The sequence below is a fragment of the Sycon ciliatum genome, chromosome 2 (genome assembly GCF_964019385.1).
Source record: "Sycon ciliatum chromosome 2, ocSycCili1.1, whole genome shotgun sequence".
Classification (NCBI taxonomy): Eukaryota; Metazoa; Porifera; class Calcarea; order Leucosolenida; family Sycettidae; genus Sycon; species Sycon ciliatum.
This window is the reverse complement of record NC_088644.1, coordinates 44025483-44045916: the sequence shown is the minus strand read 5'-3', so window position 1 is coordinate 44045916 and position 20434 is coordinate 44025483. Positions and strand designations below refer to the sequence as shown.

Genomic DNA, 20434 nt, shown 5'->3' with positions numbered 1-20434 from the left:
CCTTCTTTTTTTAAAGAGTAAATTATCGTGTCCGTTCCCGAAGGGAACTCACGACGGCCGCTAACACCCGGTAAACCCTACATTGTACTTGGCGCATAGTAACTACTTGTGCTGCAGAGAATCTTGCAGTTGTAGGATTCTCGCAGTTGCATCACCGTCTACCCACTGTGTTCTGTGTTTTCACTCACGCACTTGTGCTGTGCTGTGCTGTGCTTGGAGAGACTGAACCACTTTTGTTTGTGTACAGATATTACACTGTACTGTAAAACCTAGTTTAAGCGACCACCCCACGGCCCACGGTGCAAGGAAAAGCGGTCGTTAAAGCCAGGTGGTCTTTAGAACCAGGTCCCACAGTGTCTGTGTAGAACTGTCCGTGCATAGAAAAACGGTCGTTAAGAGCAGGTGGTCGCTAAAACGAGAGGTCGCTTACACCAGGTATTACTGTACTGTACAATTTTTATGATAGCCCGCTATGACTTATGCTATGACTTATGCTATGACTTATGCTATGACTTATGCTATGACTTATGCTATGACTTATGCTATGACTTATGCTATGACTTATGCTATGACTTATGCTATGACTTATGCTATGACTTATGCTATGACTTATGCTATGACTTATGCTATGACTTATGCTATGACTTATGCTATGACTTATGCTATGACTTATGCTATGACTTATGCTATGACTTATGCTATGACTTATGCTATGACTTATGCTATGACTTATGCTATGACTTATGCTATGACTTATGCTATGACTTATGCTATGACTTATGCTATGACTTATGCTATGACTTATGCTATGACTTATGCTATGACTTATGCTATGATTTATGCTATGACTTATGCTATGACTTATGCTATGACTTATGCTATGACTTATGCTGGGATATTGTTTCCTTGAAGCAGAAAACAACTTTAATAATAATAATGTGGTATGTCTAGTGTGGGACAGCCTGTGTTGCCTCTTTCCGCATTGTTTGCAGTTTTTTTATTACAAGTCATGTTCTCACACCTCCTATATCTCCATTGGACCTCAGTACTAGCGGGGGGGGGGGGGGGGGGGGGGTAACTTCACAGCCCACTGTGACACTGATTTGCTGATTCACAATGTCATGATTCACCTTGCGTTGGTTGGGCGAAATGATGGCACTGATCTGCTGGTTCATCGGGCAATGTACTGAGTCAGGGCCTTGTGTTGGTTGGGATGAAATTAATGATGGCACTGATTTGGAGAGACTCTGAGTGAGCCACTTGAAATTAAAATTTGTTGAACCACTACAACCTACATACTGGCAGGCTGTGGCAGCCTGTACCAGCTGCACAGACGGGCTCAAAGGCAAAAGCTTGCTGCTGAAACCGGACAAAGGCGTTGCATGCAGGTGATGTATGGCAGTACAACTAAACAAGTGCAACAATCCTTATCACCCCTAAGCTTTTCTCAGTGTGAGCACCGGAATGAAATACTCTCACCTGATCATTGTGACATACAATCATTTGATGTACATGTACTAGTACATGATTGTAGATGTACAATGATTATGCAATGATTATGTATCGCCTTTTGTGATCATGTATTCTGTGTATTCTGTGTATTCTCACTTCAAAACCACTGTCGGAGTTGCATGCATTTGTCTTTTGGACCGTATAGCACCCATACAGGCTACATGAAGCTCTGGGAAACACGGTTCTGGGCTTGTGTATAGGCTGTAGTATAGGCTGTAGGGACCAGCGGAGTATGCTCGAAAAGGTGGCAGATTCTGCTCGAAAAGCAGTGAAATACGCAGAACCATACAAACCTTCTGGCGGGCAATTCCTCGAATTCTGCTCCATTTCTTTATCCACATACCAAACATGCATGAAAGTTGAAACTTACCAGAAAAAGTACCGAATTCTGCCAATTTTCTGCCAGCATATTAAATCCGCCGGTGCCTGGCAAGACTTGCCAACTTGGTACAAAATGACGGCTACAGCCTATTAGTATTACAATGGGCTGTAGCCGTCATTTTGTACCAAGTCTTGCCTAGCTTGGTAATCATGGTAATGGCTACTACTATAATAGTAATGACAAGAGAGTATGGGGGGGGGGGGGGATAATACTCTTCAAGTGATGGATGTCTGTTTGTGTGTGTGTCACCATTATTATTACTACTGTAAGTAGTAAGTACTTAGTCGTAAAGTAGTTATCATGTACGTAGATCTACTAGTACTACTGGGCCAAGGGCAAGGTCAAGGGTAGATCTACCATGATCTACTGCAGTACTTGTACATGTACTGGTAGTGGTAGACTGGTCTGTACTGAGTCTACAAGTACAAGTCTCTGTAGTGTGTAGACCTGTCTTATCTGTACTGTAGCTGTACTGTGCCAACTCAACTGACTCCCGCATGCACGCCATCGCAGTCAAGTGCTTGTGTGTATTGTGCCTTTTTCTTATTGTGGAAGCGCCTTCAGCGTCTCCGCTACTACTAGTACTACTACTGGGCGCTAGCGATATCCACACACACTGCACTGACTGTGGATCGGAGAGATTTTTCTTCTTGTTGACTGTTCGCGCTACAAGTAGACTCGTAGACGCGTCGACGGTCTACTCACCTGCTTCCCAGGTCAGGCAAATTTAATTTCTCTCTTTCCTGTGAGCATTGGATGTCTTGTCTTTTCCTGTGAGGTTCTACTATCCAGAGCTTGTTGTCCTAACCAGCGTGTAGTATTTTGAAAGCCGCGTGGCTGCAACGGGGCTACTGACGTTCTTCTTCTCAGGAAGTTCAGATTTTCTTGCCCTAAAGTTCTGCTTGAGAAGTTGTCAATGAGAGTGGTTGTAGTGAGTACATGTAGGTGCTAAATCAATCACTGAACTATCCTTACTCACTCAGTTTCTGGGCGAGAACGATATCCGCAAGAAAGCGTTCCTATCTCCAGTGGCTGTCTGGATGAACGTAGCTGGCACGTCAGAAAGCTCAGCAATGGAGGTTGACACAACAGCCTCAGCCTGCCCTTGTCCTGTGCCCCCGCGGAGGTTTATCAGTGGTGTCGTCGAAGGTTAGTGTTGTTTACTAGAGAAGCAGACTACTCCTAGCCAGATTACCCACTTTCAATGACCCGGCTTTGTTTCTCTTCGGGTTGTGATTCTGCTCTGTTATCATGATCCATCTTTTGACTGGATCGCTCCTAGCCCTAGGTTTTTCAAATTATTTTCTTCTTTCCCACTTTTGAAATTGTTTTTTTTTCTTGTTTGGCCTGACCGTGCTGCGATGCCTTGTTCAGGGTTTTATGGACAGCCATGGCCTACCGACCAGCGGGAGCGTCTCTTCCAGAGGTGAGCATCTGTGCTGCCTATGTTTCCTTTGTCTCGCTTGGAGGGTTGGTAGACGTCCACTGGAAGTGCAGCTGCAAAGCCTCGTTGGTGCATGTAGTGGTAGACGTGGAATGATGTCAAAATCTGTTCTTTCATGCTCATTGTGCATGAATGTGCAGGAATTGATTCATGTATTGTAAAAAGAATTCATGTTTATTGTTACGAGTTGTGACTAACAGCAAGAGTATGCAACTGTGGTTATGGGTCCGTGCGTGGCTCGCTGCCTTCATTATGCAACTCGCCTTCATCATGTCACGCTCTGAAAGCTTGCACTCAAACCCACAATTTCTCATACGAGCACATCCGGATTTTATTCGATTCATTCCAGTACCTACGAGATCTCTAAATTTTGGCGCGTGAACTCAGTGCCGTACGAAAGTTCATTTCAAACCAGAGGGGGGGGGGAGAGAGAGTGGTGTTTGATTTTCTGCAGTGTGCGGACTGAGTGTGGTGTTTGATTTTCTGCAGTGTGCGGACTGAGTGTGGTGTTTGATTTTCAGTTAAATGATGTAATGAAGGCAGCACGCCACGCATCTGGCATTAGTCTAAGATTCATCATGCCACTTCATCCGCTTCCCATGCATAGTCAATATTTATGAGACTGTAGCCACAGTGATAGTCTCGGGTCCTTGCTGCATATAGTGCCGCTGTATGCCCAAGCTACAGTGCGTTTTTTAAAACAGACATTTGTCGATTTTGATTTTTTAGTTTGTTCTCATTCCTAATTTGAAATTTTTTTCTTCACAGCTGTGTTTGTGTGGGTCTTGGATCGAAGAAAATTAAGTTTGGGAATCGGAATAATAATAATTGTCAAAGTTAGATATTCGGGCGGGTTTGGGCTGAAAATCCGGTTTTAAATGGTTTTCAGTGGATTTTGATTTTAAAACGAAAGTTTTAGCCAGGAAAGCTCATCACGTGCATGGTGTTCGCCAGAGTTCGAATCCAGTACAGTTCATCTTGATTCTTTTTTTCTCTTCTTTTTGGGACAGCGCATGCATGTACATGTACATGACTGTGCAGTTGTGCACTGCCGTCTGCAGTTCTCCTAACCTTTGTAGGAAACCAGTGAGTCGTGGCTTTTCACGACTTACTGTGGCAAACTGTACTGAATAATTCAAATGCTGTATTGCAATTAGCTCAATAAATCAAAACATTCCAGCATGCATGCAGGAAACTTCCCTCGATCCCTGAAAGAATGCAGTGAAAATTCAAACACTACAACAAATCACAAGGGCAATTCACACAGCACCCATAAAGAGACTAAAAGGAAGCAATACATGAGCGGTTTTACAAACACACAAACACACAATGCAAATAGGTCACAGTTGTGTCTGGTTCAACATCTGCGAATAGTAGAAAACCAGCGAGCGTCGAAACGGCCCCAATAATTCCGTGTTTTGTGTTGCACTTGTGACGACAGTATTACACAGTGAACAGATGTGCTAGGACAGCCGACGACGTATATCATCGTTGGCGTCGGCCTCGTCGGGCTCCAGTCACGAACACATCGGCGCAGTTTTTCACGAATCCGTCCCGTCCACCAGTATGCAGAACAATAAAGCGCTTGCCTTTACCTGATGGTGCTTCATTTGGTTGCTTGCCTATACACTCCTGTCACCATTGTCGGACCACCTCCTAGTACCTGTGTGACGCGCATTGACCCATGTGTCATCCAGGTTTGTCTCACAGGTAGCGATGCCGCCATGACACAATCACGTGCCGTTCCATCATCATGTGTGTGATACCTCTGGTCTTGCCTCACTGGAATCCCATGGAACGCAACATTTTCCAAGAGCTAGTTTTGCTCATGTCTGGAAAATCGTCGATGCTTTCTATGCAGCGAGCAGGAACTTTGTCCAGTGCTGGGTGCTCCTTCGCAGCATAGAATCCGTAAATTACTTCTTATACAGTCCAAAGCAAATCCGTCAGGGTTGAGTGGTTTTATGGCACGAGTCTCACATTGGGGATTGTCACTCTCGTTACCTTCATCACTGGAGACAGACAAGGCCAACGCAGCACACTGATTTTCGCCGTCAGCATCCCTGGTACATCTGTTCATGGTGGAAATGCTGACGCCACACGCAACAGCAGCATGACGAATGGAATACTTGGGACCAATTCGATGCCCAGCCATTGTTCTCCTCGTCTTCGCAAAAATTGTAAAACAGACACCACCATGTAGATTCTACCATGGCCCGTTCGCGCTTTGTTATATGTGGCATGTCGAGAGACAAGTTGCCACGCGGCGCGAACGAAAAGACACTCGAGAAAAAGCAAAATAGGGCCGCAGAGCAGTCAGCAACAAAATGATTTCTCTGCAGATTTGGTCAGTCTGAGCGTGCTGGAAGATGTTAGACAGAAGCCAAGGTCCAAGACCAGCAGCCAAGAGTTCATAGGTTATTATGGTCTAGCAGTTTACTAGCAGCACACACAGCAGAACCTGTTGTACGTCATTCCTGTGTTGAGCCAGCTCGCTTGTTGATAGTGGTATTGTGTAGGTAGCATCGTGACCATCTCCGTCAGCACCAGTCTGGCCTGTGACTATGCTGTGTTGCTTGTTGCTTAGTTGATGTGTTTCTTGTTTTGTTACTGTGTAGGTTGGGCCACTGGGGCATGAACTCCTACATGTACGCACCGAAAGATGATGCAAAACATCGTCAGCAATGGAGAGAGCCACTGAGTCCATCTGAGTTAGGTATGTGTCCTATTGCACTTTGCTTGCTAGGATAGAATCAATACTGGCACATCCGCATTGGAGTCGCGATTGTATTTGACACGGTGCATCACTCACCGTTGCACTGCGACACCGCCTCAAGTCTGCTATATGTGCAGCGTTTGGCATTAGACTCTGCTTGGGCAGCTTTACCTGGTGTCAGTCCTCACTGACCTAATGTTATACTTTGAAGTCTGCAACATGTTTTACGTGGCTATACCCACCTACCGGTCTTACAGGGTAAGGGAAAACCCCAATTTAGTAGAGAAACTACTACATATACAGGGCAAAGCCACTGAGAAAGAACACGTTTTTGCTGTACACATATTTGTTACTACGTAGTAGGAAGGTGATGGGCTCACATTGAGAAAGCAGGAACCCATACATACCCATACATAACTCCTCGTTCAGTTTTAAACAATTAACGTGTTTTGTTCTTTCTGTCCAGATACGGTATCGAACCTGATGAACTCCTGTCGCGCAGAAGGTGTTGACTTCATCTTTGCCATCTCGCCTGGCTTGGACATGACATATTCCAGCGAGCAAGAATTGAATTTCTTGAAGTACAAGCTAGATCAGGTAGGCGTGTGTTTGTGTGTGTGTGGGGGGGGGGGGGGGGGTGCATGACTAGGGTTACAGATGACAGCTGTGCGGTTGAGGGTATCCACTCTGTGTTCATTGCGGCTGATTTGCCTGAACACTTGTCCAATGTTACGTATTGTATTGTGTTCTGGTGTACAGGTTGCGCGTCTTGGCTGCAAGTCATTTGCAGTTTTATTCGATGACATTGAGCTGAGGATGTGCGATGCTGACAATCTGAGGTTTACATCGTTCGCTCACGCCCATGTTCATGTGACTAATGCTATCTATGAATACTTGGGCAAGCCGAGAACATTCCTCTTCTGTCCAACAGGTGAGTGGCAATGGGAGGAATGCTCTGTTCTACCAGTACTAACTGGCCAATGTACAGCTGTGAACATATATGGCTGTGAGCATGTATGCTAGAACCAGCTTTGTTTGAGACCAGTGGCTCACTGGTCAATGCCATGTGCATGCATGCATGTGGGTCGACGGGCACAGCGCTTGTATCCCGGTGTCTACAATGTAGGTCCAGTGCTCTCTCTCTCTCTCTCTCTCTCTCTCTCTCTCTCTCTCTCTCTCTCTCTCTCTCTCTCTCTCTCTCTCTCTCTCTCTCTCTCTCTCTCACTCACTCACTCTCTCACACACACACTCACGGTGTTACTGCATTTGGTGTGAGACTGTGGTACAATGGTTACTGTGTTACAATGGTTAATGTGTTTATTGTGTTACAGAGTACTGTGGATCAAGAGCAGTTCCGTCTGTGTCTGAGTCTCAATATCTGCATACAGTTGGAACTCAGCTGGACATCGAAATCAGTGTGCTGTGGACAGGTCAGTTTCTTGGTTTTAATCAACACTTCTGTGGGGTTGTACACCTTCTAATGTGCGTGGGGATGTGTATTAGCAGACACATTTGCTAGCTGTGCGTGTGTTTCTAATTGCCCAGATGCACTTAATGTACTGCTGGTATGATGTTCTGCACGCTCTGCTTTGTACAGGCCCTCTTGTCATCCCACGTGACATCTCAGTACAATCTATTCAAGAAGTGGGCAAAGTCCTTCGTCGCCGTCCTGTCATCTGGGATAACTTACATGCCAATGACTATGACCGTCAGCGTGTGTTCCTTGGACCGTATCAGGTAACCCCCACTACCAGTGACTGTGACTGTGTTGCCTTTGTCTGTGATGCTTCTTGCTATGATCTGTTGCTGCTGCTGCTGCTGCTGTTTGGTGTGTGTGTCCATTGTGGTGCACACGCACACACACACTCTCTCTCTCTCTCTCTCTCTCTCTCTCTCTCTCTCTCTCTCTCTCTCTCTCTCTCTCTCTCTCTCTCTCTCTCTCTCTCTCTCTCTCTCCGGGTGTGTTCAGCAAGTGTGACACTGATGTGTGTAACCTGTTTCTTGAACTGCTTGCGAAGTGAAATAAGCGATCTTCTTTGTGTCTATCTGTCTATGTATTTGACTATGTACTTGACTATGTGTTGGTCTAACGCTATGTGTGTTGTGTGCATATTGTGTGTTTGACTGTGTACTTGTCTACATGTGTTTGTGTGCATATCGTGCGCTGCTACAGGGTAGACCACTGACCCTGCGTCGTTACATCCGCGGCGTGCTGACAAATCCCAACTGTGAATGCGAGGCAAACTTTGTAGCTATGCACACGCTCAGCACATGGTGTTCCACGCCGGTCCCACCGGCAGAACCTCCTCCTGCAGAGCTTAGTACAGACACCAAGATCACGCCTGATAGCCCTGATGCCAGAAATCATGCAAGTCAAGCAGCAGCAGCAGGTTCCACTGCAGCTGTAACCATCGGCACCCCTAGACCACCGAGCGACGTGATCAGTGGGACCAACAGCAGTAATAACGCTACCGCCACAGATGCTCTGACACTGAGCAGTTCATGCGGCTCCAATATCAGTGTATTGTCTGAGATTCGAACAAGTGATGACGAGTTCTACTGTGCTAGGCACGCTCTGCAGTTAGCCTTAGCTGAGTGGTCGTTAGAGGTGAACACGGCACGGATAGAACACCTTGCTGAGCTGGCAACCAGTGCTGACCGGGATTCACACCGGTCCGTATGCTCACCCATTGGTTCTGTGGATAGTGCATGTGTGCTGTCATCCTCCACGATCCCACCACACCAACACCAGCAGCAGGAAGAGCAGGCTGTTCATAGTCCACCAACACCAGTCAACCCGCAAGCAATAATGGAAGATGATCATTTAGCACTGCTGGTGGATGTTTTCCATCTGCCTCATGAGCATGGCTCCGTGTCCACACATCTTCTCAAACAAATCTCCTGGCTGTGGAGATCGTGTGGCTGGAGCTCAGTTGATCCAGCCAGTGTCTTGCAATCCTCTCCACAGTCAACAAGCAATGCATTGCTGGAAGAAGTGATGTGTGACACTGGTTGTGTGGATGTTCTTGAGCAGCTCAATGTCTATACTGCCCCAGCACCATCGTCACCAAAAGAAGACGTAGCTATGAGTACTTGTAGCTTATTGCAAGCTGATGCTGCAAGTGATGTTGATATGCAGGTAAGTGCAGGCTGTATCTGCTCTCACACACGTGCACACACATACCTCTTTTCTGCAGTAGTTCCCATAAGCTCTACACTACTACTTCTGAGCACATCACTACATGTAATATGCACTATACACACAACAGAGGCCTTGTTTGTTTGTGTGTAATATGCACTATACACACAACAGAGGCCTTGTTTGTTTGTGTGTAATATGTACTATACTAGTAACTGTATTTCTTATCACACATGCAGTCTGCCCGTGATAAGTCTCGGATCTTTTGCAATCATGCTTTTCTTAATTTTATATCGTTGGTGCATGTGCCGGTGCATGCCTGTGTCTGTGTTTGCAGTCATCTCCAGCATCTTCATTCTCGGCAGTCGGCGAGTGGTCTCACGACTACTGTCAACAATGGCGCCAGCAGGCTGCTGCGTTCCATCAAACGTGCCGTTCACTGCAGACAATGGCAACTCGATTTCTCGATATTCCTAATCACCCGCTGCTCAACAGTATCTTCTCTTGCATTGTCGAGCTGCAGGCAGCGCTGAATAAAGTGGATTCCTTTGTGTCACGGCTTGGTAAGATATCTTGTGGTACTGGTTGTGCTCGCTATGCTGGTGGTTGTGGTGGTCGTGGAGGTGGTGGTGCTGCTGGTGGTTGTGGCGTTTTTGCTGTGTTGTTGATCATTTTTAAAGTTCTGACCTCGAGTTGAATATAATTATGTTGTATGTTGTTGCATGTTGTGTTCTATGTCTGACTAGAATCCCTAAGTATTGAAGAACAACGCAGACTGATCCTGTATTGGTCAGGTAAGGACTTCAGTGGAGAATTTCTGTCTCGTCCTCATTGGCACTTTCCCCTTTGAATGTGCATGTGCATGAGTGGCATGTTTAGTTGTGTAGTCTTATCATTCTGCCATGGTCTGGTATACGAACGTCTTTGCACATTATTCATACTGTCTGGAAGTGAGCACAACGAACGGGGTGATGTGAATGCCACAGTGTGTTGATATGGTGTGCTCTCTGCTGCTGCTGCTGCTGCTGCTGCTTATGATGCCATTTGGCTGCGCTGCTGCCCTTGTTTGCAGAGCCCAGCATGCAAGCTCAACACAGCAGCAACTCTCTCGACTGCTTGGCTTCGCAGTGGAATGATTCTTTCGAGCCCTGGTGTGTCCGCGGTGGTTTGCCCGCAGATTTGCAGGTGAGTTTGGTTTTGCGCCTCTCATTGCACTGTTGCTGCTGCTGCTCCTGTTGCTGCTTGATGATGGTATTGATGCATTGCTGTTGATGCTAATGCTAATGCTGGTGTTGATGCCAATGCTAATGCTGGTGTTGATGCTAATGCTGGTGTTGATGCCAATGCTAGTGCTGGTGTTGATGCCAATGCTAATGCTGGTGTCGATGCTAATGCGGATTCTGATACTAGTATTGCTGCTACTGCTTTGATTAGCTTTCACTGTACAGAAGTGTACGCTCATAAATGCTTATTCCGAAGTGATGGTTTTTGAATGGTGTAGTGTAACTAATTTCGTTTGGTTGGTGTTTTTTTTGGAAATTACCCACCGCAGAGAATCCTTCCAGATCTGACTTGTTTGACCAACCCACCACCATCACTGAGTACTGATGGTGTTGCGGCAATCGATGACGATAGCGGTATTTCTGATGTTCCCACTACACCACCGCATGTTGATATCACGGCCAGCAATGCGTCAGCGTTGGCTGCCACACTCTGCCCGCAGATGCCGTCTTTTCTCTCTGAGCTCCTACCAGAGGTAAGATTAAGGGATCATTCATTCCTTGTGTGTGTTTCACCTGGCTGTGCGTGTGTGTGTGCGTGTGACAGTGAGACAGTGTCTCTGTGAAACTGTTACGTGTGTGTGAGTGTTTAAAAGACATGCAAATAGTTTCAGGGTGACAGTTCACCCATTGCCACAATCTCTTATAGCCAGTTAGGGCTTTGTTTTCTTGCCAGTCCTGGCATACTGACGAAGGTAAGTTACCAGCCAGCAAGGGCCCACCGCAGTCTTGTCAGCTTGAGGCTTGTCACAATTCATTCCAGCGGGGGTTGTGGATGGTCCCTGCTGTACCGGCGGGGAGAATACTCCACCGTATCTACTACTGTTGTTGAGTATTGTCAATCAGCATACTGCACGTATGCCAATACTCACTTTGGAAACACATCTTCTTCTGTTGCACGTGTCTTGTAGCTGAGCCTGCTGCTGGCAAAACTAGCAGGAGAAAGATTGGCCAGTGTTTCTGTGTATTCCAGGCGTGCACTGTCTGTATTACTTACTCAGTGTATGTCGAATACAACAACAACAACAACAACATGGCACAATGACTTTGCTGTGTTGCATCTTCTTACCTCTCGATACCACACGCAGTGGGGTTATGTGTAAGAATGTGACACACATGTCCACACCCAGTGATGTGTATCGTTAGTTTGATAACAAGGAGCACAGATCCCAGCGCTGTCGACCTTCTTCTTCCTCCTCATCGGGTGCTCCATCCTCCGCACCGGGCCATTCCGTTTGCCCCTGGCAATGTGACGGGTTCCCTTCCTTCAATATCTGTTCTCATGCGCTTGTCCTCGTATCTGTCTCTCTTTCTCTCTCTGTCTCTCTGCATCTGTCCATCATCTTGGCGTTGGCCCTATGGCCATGCAACGCATTGCTGCTGCTGCCTGCCCGTGCTGCCGCATGTATGTACGTTGTTTTACAGTTTTACAAAGCTCAGTGGATGATCATGCTGAAACTGATGATGGTGATGGTGATGATGGATCACATCCGACTATTAGTGAAGCGGTGGGATACAGCCTTGCATGCATGTTCATTTTGGGCTGAAACTTGTAGTAGAGTAAACTTAGGCTAGGTTAGTCATTTACCCCTTCCCCTAATGGAGATTCTGTCGACTTGCTGTGCAGTAGGTCAGCCTAGTAGTTGTACATCCCGTGTGTCAACTTAGCTCACCCCACCTCTCACCTAGCACACGGGGGAAATGTGTGTGTGTGTGTGTTTTAAGGGCGCAGGCCCCTGTGAAATGCAGCTTTCTATTGTCATCGCTGTGGTAGCTTACAGCTTGATTTCCCCTTCCACCTCTTTCAGTGTGTTCACTGCCTGTAGATGTGCTCCTGTACTCATTTCCTCCTAGCTTGATTGTCAGTTTTCATGTTCGAGACTAGGCTTGATAGACTCACACCCCTATCCTTGTGTGGTTTGCCCTCAACCCCCATTATTACTAGTGTCCGAGTTCCGACAGCAGAGTTCTTATCACAGTTTAGTTAGAGGATTGGTTCTGTTTAGCAAAGCTGATGATCTGTGTTCAAGTTGTGATACACATCGAGTACGTAGGTTAAGTTTTCTTCACTGCCTAAAGCAAAGTTGAAGGCCAGAATGGTCATTGGACCGGTTTCGCACTTGCTTTTTTTCTCGCAGGGGTAGGGGAGGGGTGTTGGGAAACAGTGTGTGCGTGTATGCCTGTGGTGTCGCTTGCATGCCCGCGTGTGTGTATGTGTGCGTACGTAGCCGTTTGCACTTGCTTGGTGCATGCACTGTCGTGTGTGTGTATGCCCGTGCCATGCGTGTGTATGCCCGTGTGTGTGTGTGTAGTTTGTGTTGTCGCGGTGTCTTGCTTTTATTTAGTGGCTTTGCAACAGCACTGTGCGTTCATCAAGGATCAGTACTCTTGTCGGGTATAATCTGGCGTTGACGGTTCCTCATCGCGTACTGATGATGCGGCTTATGAAGAAGGCATTGTTTGCTGCTAGCACCTAAATGCTAAACATGCCTTAGTGCTTTATTAGGCCGACGAGCGTTAAGTTTAACCTACATCGGGAGAAAGCGTGCGCCTTGTTTTCGCCCGTATAAAAGAGTTCGGAAAATAAGCAGGTTTGAAGTTACTTTGGTAACGGCGTGAGGAGAATTGCAAGTTTGTAGCCCCCCCCCCCCCCCCCTTCCTCTACATGCTAGTGTAGATTTACCAGGTCCTTGGCAAAACTATCCTACTCACTGTTGTGTGGTGTGTACAAGTATAATGTGTGTGTAAGTGCTGTTGTATGTGTTGTATCAGTAGTACGCCATCCGTGCCAGCAAGAGTACATAACTACACAGAGTGTACAGCTCTGCTGTACCCTCCGTCACGACTCATTTTCAGAATTTCTTCATCTTTTCGTGATGTAGCCTGCACCTGACTTTACACACCCAAACTGCATTGTGTATGCTCAGTGCACTGTCAGCCTTGCAAACTGCATTGCATGCATAGAGCATAGCATAGAGCTGAGTACATCATGAAAAATGACGTAATTTTGAAAGTGACTCGTGACAGCTCTCTGTGTGTAGTTATGTACTCTTGGTTTCAGCAATATACTCTTAGTGACTCACTGTTCTGAGAGTGTATTGCTGGTATAGCTGGTGTAGCTGGTGTAGCTGGTGGTCTTCCAACAAGTTGTGTACGTGTTGTGTTGCTCTTCCTATCAGTCCCGTCCCTCACACATGTGGCACTCGTACACTGATTTTTCCGGGCAGCACCTGGATTTTGTGTCATATTGTGCTGTAATGTGTTTTTACTGGTTGCCTGGGGGGGGGGGGGGGGGTTGAGAGGCCAACACTGCTACCCATGCCATTCCCGTCACACTTCCATGTTGCCCTAGGGGAGATGGTATTCCACTTCCATGTTGCCCTAGGGGAGAGGGTATTCCCCTTCCATGTAGTTCCCAGGGAGAGGGTGTTTTGCTGTATTTTTACTCCGTCTGGGCCTCACTGCTTTTGCAGAGGCTCTAGAAATCTCGACACCTGTCATTCATGCAGAAAGCTGCACTATGCCATGTTTTTGTGGCTTCGAAGTTTCCTTGCCGCACGACAAAGTGATGAAAATGTTCATGCAAAGACACCTCCAGTTGCACATTTCTATGATGGTCACGTGGTTGTGAGGAACCCATAATAGAGATATAAAGATGCACTCAGCGTGCTTTTTAGGGACTTGGATCACCAACCGTTTTGGGGACTTGGATCACACCAATCTTGCCGAACATGAAGGATCTGCAACTTGAATCACGCCAATCTTGCCCAAACTGAAGGATCTAATTCTTGCTGATGCTAAAACTTAGCTAAAAAATTTTTGAAACACTGAAATTTCTTCGGACGGTCTTTCGTTTTTCTTGTCTACGAGGTGGCGTTACTTGTTAGTCAATCAAGCGAGGGGACGGGGTGAGGGATGGTGTTTAATTTCACAACATTTCTATGCATGCTGTTGGGGTTGCGGGGTTGCGTTGCATTGGAATTGTTTTGATTGTGTGAGGGATGCTGCATGTTTGCTCTGTGATATGACTGTGTCAATTCTTTTCAATGGTCCACATGTGCATACTATGCTTGTGCTCTTTGCATTCTTTCACTTACCCATTGGGTCAGTGTGTTGTTACCCCTCTTACCCATGACCTTTGCTCATCTGCATTTCACTGTTGTGCCAGTTGAGTGTTTGTAAGGAGATTGTTGCCAACTTGCTCTCTCAGGGGAAATCAAAGTGTACTCCGCAACAAACAGCTAGACGTGTGTTTATGAACACACGCACTGCATTAGCAACGCACACAGCTATGCTTGTGTTTATGAACGCACGCATAGCTGCTTTGGTAATGCGTGCTGGACGTTGTTTAGTCGTTTGAAGCACGTCTGCGGGGTGTGCTCTGTACTTTCTCCTGACAGGTGTGTAAGCTGTGTACTGTCTTATCATAAGGTTGACACCACTTGACACAGTGTGCCACACTGCCCACAGTCATCACTGGGGATGTGGCGTCAACCGTATGATAGTGGTACTGTAGTCATGGTGACAAGTACCTGGTACTGTGTGGTACTGTGTGGATAGTGGCAACCTAGCCAAGACACTTACTCAGAGTTTGAACAATTATCTCGGCAGCTAACTGGTCTAGTGGTAGTCGTGGATTGATGGACGGTGATTGCTTGTCAAGGTGCTGCCATGTGCACTCGTGAAAAGGATTTGCAATTGGGCAGACCGCCAATGCGATAAGGGGATTGTTCTGTTTTCAAAAAACCCTTATCAAGTACACTTGATCCTTTTGTTGCATACAACCTGCTTGCCCAACTGCCTAATACCTACTCACTGCAGACTGAGTACCTGCGCAAGCTATGATCCACACATCAACTGACTCTCCAATATTTACAAGACAACGTGTTGTTGATCATGGTGGACCTCTGCACCAACTGGCCTGCTGCAGAGCGCAGTGTGTACTGTACCCAGTGCTCTAAGAGTGTTTGTGTCTTGGCTAGGTAGCTCTCATCCTCGTGTGCATGTACAGTCTCCTTGTGTACTAGTGGTAGTACTACATGGCTTTTGAATAGCGTTATTCTTTCGGTGTTTCTCTGATTGGTCTGGACCTGTTCTGTTGTGTCTGTGCAGCTCATGGTGGAGTGACGACTGTCGCTCACACAACTATCATCAGCTGATACACATTGACAGTGCAGCACTTCCTGACAGCGACAGCAACACCTTGGTTGCTTAGTTGGTTGTCTGGATGTTCGGCAGTGAGTGCCGTTTCTCAGTTTGGATGGTGATGTTGACTGGTGATGTTGGCTGGTGATGTTGACTGGTGATGTTGACTGGTGATGATGGGTGGTAATGATGGGTGATTGTGATGATGACGGTACGTAAGCAGTGATATCACGGCATGGTCCTATCTATTGTTACAGCCCCCCCCCCCGTGCGTGGTTTTGACACCGTTGACTCTGCTAGCTTTGCTGTGTGCATCTTCACATGTTGGCCTAGTCTTTTTTATTTATACCGGTGGTCAGTAATAATTTTATCTTTTTATGTGTACATATTCTGGAGCAGCACATGCGCTCAGACCAGATTGCATGGATCTTGCCTGTATGTGCCTGCTTCAACCATGTCTAGTCCTCTGGTGGCCAATACAGTCCTCCCGTTTCTGCCGCTGTTGATACCTTTAAAATAACGGTTATAGTTTGTGCTTTGAGTGGCTGCTGCTTTTGCATACTGTGACCTGCTGCTTTTGCATACTGTGACCTGCTGCTTTTGCATACTGTGACCTGCTGCTTTTGCATACTGTGACCTGCTGCACATTGTACTGGCCTGGGTGCGTTGGTCTTTGTTCTGCGAGTTTTCTGTGTGTGGGTCTCTCTCTCTCTCTCTATCTCTCTCTCGTTATATTCTCTCTGGATGTGTTTTTGAGCACAGTCCACCACATACTGCAGCACTGGCCCTTGCTTGCTTGCTTTCTTGCTGCACAATGTTTGCAGCAGCAGCAGCAGTATTGGCACCAGTGCTCAGCATCTCTTTGCGTTGTTTATTCATATATTTCTATTTTTATCTGTCCACTCCGTATCCGCGGCTTCACTGCAACTTAGCTCTTTTATCAACACCTTTGTATTCACTCTCTAGCCAGGTGCATGCAATGAGCACACAGCAGTGACAGCACAGCACATAGCATCATTTCCATTGCCTGTATCACACTGCAAATACACAGTCTTGTCACCTGGTCACGCAAACTCTCGATCTTATTCTCCCGAACTCCGTACCGGTATGGTTTGATGCTGCGTGCGTGATGCTGCATGTGTACAGTAGAGTGCACGTTATCCCCTCCCCGGTGTACGGGGCTGTCTCCCAGGGGTTCGAATAATCGAGCGGCCACACATTCATCTAAACATGAATATCCCCTCTTATTTCTTATCATTTCTCACTTTCTTCAGCAGTAGTACAGAAAGTTGACACACTCCAGCTCCTCAAAATGACACTCTGGGTAACCCGTTTGACCCCAACCGTTGACATCCATCTTGCAGTTAGACTTCGGATAATTAGCATTCTACTGCATGGCCCCTTTTTTCCAGCCTCGTACATTTTATTTTGTGCTAAGGAAATTCTGTTAGACTGACCCTCCAGGAAATCGCGATTCCACGGATGCAACAAATTTCGCGATTTTGGCCCAAACCCGCGATTTTCAGCCAAATCCGCTATTTCCCGCATTTTTTGTTGTTTTCTGCACTATATCTCACATTTTTATGCACTTTTCACGCAGTTCTTTCCGTGATCCTGTAGGTTATTATACGACTCCGGAGTAGATATACGATGCAACAAATTTCGTGATTTGGCCCAAATCCGCAATTTTCTGCAAATAATTCCGCGAATTCCTGGCAAGTTCTGCATCATTCCGCACTTTTTGTCGCATTTTTTGTTATACTTTCTGCCGCAATTTCTTGCGCAAGTTTCGAGAGTTTTTTCCGCAAATTCCCGCAGAGACAGGTTAGATTCGGGAGGACACTTTAATAATCTGATCTACTGCTGCAATGTGCATGAATAGGATATTTTAGGTACTGAAAATTATGTTGGTTTATAATGTGCTGAACTAAAACCTACGTTTCAATCAGGGAGTCGTGAAAGTCCACAGCTCCCTGGTTTCATCGCACACTGTACAGACATACCCAATGCTGTAGCCAGCAAGCTCTACATACATACGTATTAGGTATGTACAGGCAAATTTGCAGTGAATGTGATTCTGTCATCCAATCCTTTGCAAAAATGTCAAGGCAGGCAAACAATGGGGTAAAGCGAGCCGTGATGATATTTTATGAGGAGGTCCGCATTCTGGGCCAGGGGGATAATGTACTCTTTGCTACTGACGTTACTTCAACGAACTTAGCGGAAAACAACATACATGTACATGTACATGCACACAACAGGCTCCCACTAAGTCAATAGCATCGCAGCAACACATTCGAGCATGAAAGTGACGCTCTGACCGAAGGAAAGTACTCTGATTATATAAATTGAAAACATGTTCTCTTCACAATACACCTAATACACCTATAACACGAGCAGTGCTGCTGTGCTAGGGATGGTGGCCGATTGGGCGGGGTAGAGAGTCAAGGGGGAAGTTATGGCTACTTCAGTACTTTCACAGCATCAATAAACACACATGCACTGTAACAGACACCAAGATCTAAAAAAAATATCAGAATAAAAGGAGGTTCTTATGAAATAAGTTGAAATACCCACGGCACACTAAAAAAAAACTAAAGACTGCACATGTACAAGTATGTGTAGGTGTAGGTGTATGATTGTGTTTTTGTATGTGTACTTGTGCACATAAGCTACCATGCACTGATGCTGAATGTATGCATGGTTTTGTGTTGCAGAACAAAGCAAAACTAAACTAAAGTCTAAAAATCTAAAAAGTACAGCGCAGAGAGTAAGGGAAAACTATAAGGGTTAGAACATTGGTACAGCAAGTGTGAACAGAAACAGCCGTTGCTACACATAAGCATACTCAAGTACGGACAGCAGCGACGCAACAGCGACAGCTGGAACAACTCATCTAGAATGTGGTCGTTCTGAACGCCATTGTAAGTGACACAAACCTAGACAGGGAAAAAACTAGGAGAGGCAAACTGAAGTGATAGATATCAAGCTAAGGTAAGCCGGTAAGCCGGTAAGCAAGTTACATTGAATGCATAGTGTGCTTCAATGCCATGCTGCGTGGCTCAGTTCTGCGTGGCTCAGTTCTGCGCCTTGGAAAAGAAAACCTTCTGAAATTCGTCAATGCCGGCGAAATGCCGCTCCTTCAAGAAAGCAACAAACTGGTCTCGTTCTTCAAACTGAAACACAAAGAAAGAAGAGAGAGAGAGAGAGAGAGAGAGAGAGAGAGAGAGAGAGAGAGAGAGAGAGAGAGAGAGAGAGAGAGAGAGAGAGAGAGAGAGAGAGAGAGAGAGAGAGAGAGAGAGAGAGAGAGAGAGAGAGAGAGAGAGAGAGAGAGAAATCACACAGTGAACTACAGGTGGAATCTGATAATTCGAATATGGCATAATTCGAATAAGGCATAATTCGAACATACCGCTTAATTAGAAGTTTTTCCAGGACCGATTTCTATCAATACAATTCCCACATAAGAATTTCTGATAATTCGAACCTCGAACTGGACATGTTCTGTTGATTAGAAGTCCCACGAATTCCACTTACATAGAAAATGTGTGGGATTTGTGCTGATAATTCGAAGTTAGCAAAGTGTAATTCGAAGTTCACTGTACACTGTGCTGGTCAGTTCAGTTTGCATGAGCCGGCTGTGCCGGTCAGTTCACCATCCGTGAAATCTGTGTCTACGGTCCATAGCGCAACTCTGAGTGACCATGAGAGCATTTTGACATACATATTGTGTTGTGGGTTCATGTTTGGAATGTCCGGATAATTAGAAGTTTTATCCTGGCATTTTGAGGTTCGAATTATCAGAATTCCACCTGTACCTGGATTCCACCTGTACTTGCATCATAAGCGACTGCGAGTGGAAAGGAACAAGTTCAGTGGGAATCAGCGGGAAATCATAATTATGCCACCAAAAAATGTGTTTATGGGAAAGAGCCAGCTTCATGAATATCTCCATTTCTTCTAAGGCCACGGTCACACATGCACTTTTTTTGGCGGTTCCGCCAAAACGTAACTTACTCTTCTGCCGTTGCCTCGGCAACGGCGGAGGCGTAAGTTACACTTTGGCGGAAAGTTTGGATTTCACTACGCCAAAAAATGCGAGCGGAACCTCCGCTTTCGCGGATCCGCTTTGGCGGAACCTGAATGATGATGGATTTGGAGTTTGGTGTGCTGCTTCTGCGCTGAGTTCTGGTGTTGTTTGGTTGCCGTTTGGTATTCAGTTTTCATATTGTTCTTCTTTGCCAATGAACTGTACGTTATGGAGATCTTGCTAACGATACTGCATCGTTATGAGTGGATAGTTGGTGAGGAAATCCGTCTCCCACTTGAACTCATTGGCCCCGATCGCGGGCGATCTCCAACTCTCTCCTTCTCTCTCCAAGCAATGCGTCCACCAGAGTATGCAACACTAGGACTGCAACTAGGGAGTAGTAGAGTACTCTACCACACCCTCACTGCAGCTGCAGGCATCCATGCAGTCGCTGGGGTCGATGATGGATCATGGAGGAGGCAACGACACCCTGCTATACAACTATTTTGATATTGATGTAAACTAAACTAATAATTATTCAAATACACCCGTATTGGGCCGCAGTGAATGTGCCCCAAATCCACGAGTGTACTTGACAGGAGACATTCAGCAGCCTGTCAACGATTCACGATAGCTCTACTTGTACAAGCGAAGGTCGCTTCACCTCGGACAAGAACATCTAAAATTTCATAGGTCGCGTGCTGCATTTGCATTCTCTCCGCCAAAGCGGAGCGTTGAGGAGCACAGTAGTCTACATGTTTGTGTGACCGCTGCATCGTGTGGTCC

At 46.2% G+C, this 20434-nt stretch overlaps 2 protein-coding genes across 3 annotated transcripts in view; one reads left to right on the top strand and one right to left on the bottom strand.

The window, feature by feature from the left end:
* The first annotated feature begins 2445 nt into the window (after positions 1–2445).
* On the top strand, positions 2446–16713 carry LOC135810246 (protein O-GlcNAcase-like). Of its 2 annotated transcripts, none has more exons than XM_065323725.1 (13): positions 2446–3043; positions 3269–3320; positions 5957–6054; positions 6521–6651; positions 6814–6985; positions 7386–7484; positions 7652–7791; positions 8228–9193; positions 9531–9756; positions 9940–9987; positions 10266–10378; positions 10746–10949; positions 11899–16713. In XM_065323725.1, the coding sequence occupies exons 1-13, from the start codon at positions 2935–2937 to the stop codon at positions 12046–12048; spliced, it is 2508 nt and encodes an 835-aa protein (XP_065179797.1). In that variant the 5' UTR covers positions 2446–2934; the 3' UTR covers positions 12049–16713. The 2 variants fall into 2 exon arrangements, with proteins under 2 accessions (XP_065179797.1, XP_065179798.1); XM_065323726.1 differs by having other exon boundaries at positions 2574–3043; positions 15586–16713.
* A 971-nt stretch (positions 16714–17684) lies between these two features.
* Positions 17685–20434, bottom strand: part of LOC135810247 (centromere protein I-like) — a 44709-nt gene continuing 41959 nt past the window's right edge. Inside the window, exon 23 of the mRNA XM_065323727.1 lies at positions 17685–18794. Within this exon, the coding sequence (XP_065179799.1) occupies positions 18696–18794 (99 nt within the window). The 3' untranslated portion in view covers positions 17685–18695. The remainder of the gene's footprint in view (positions 18795–20434) is intronic.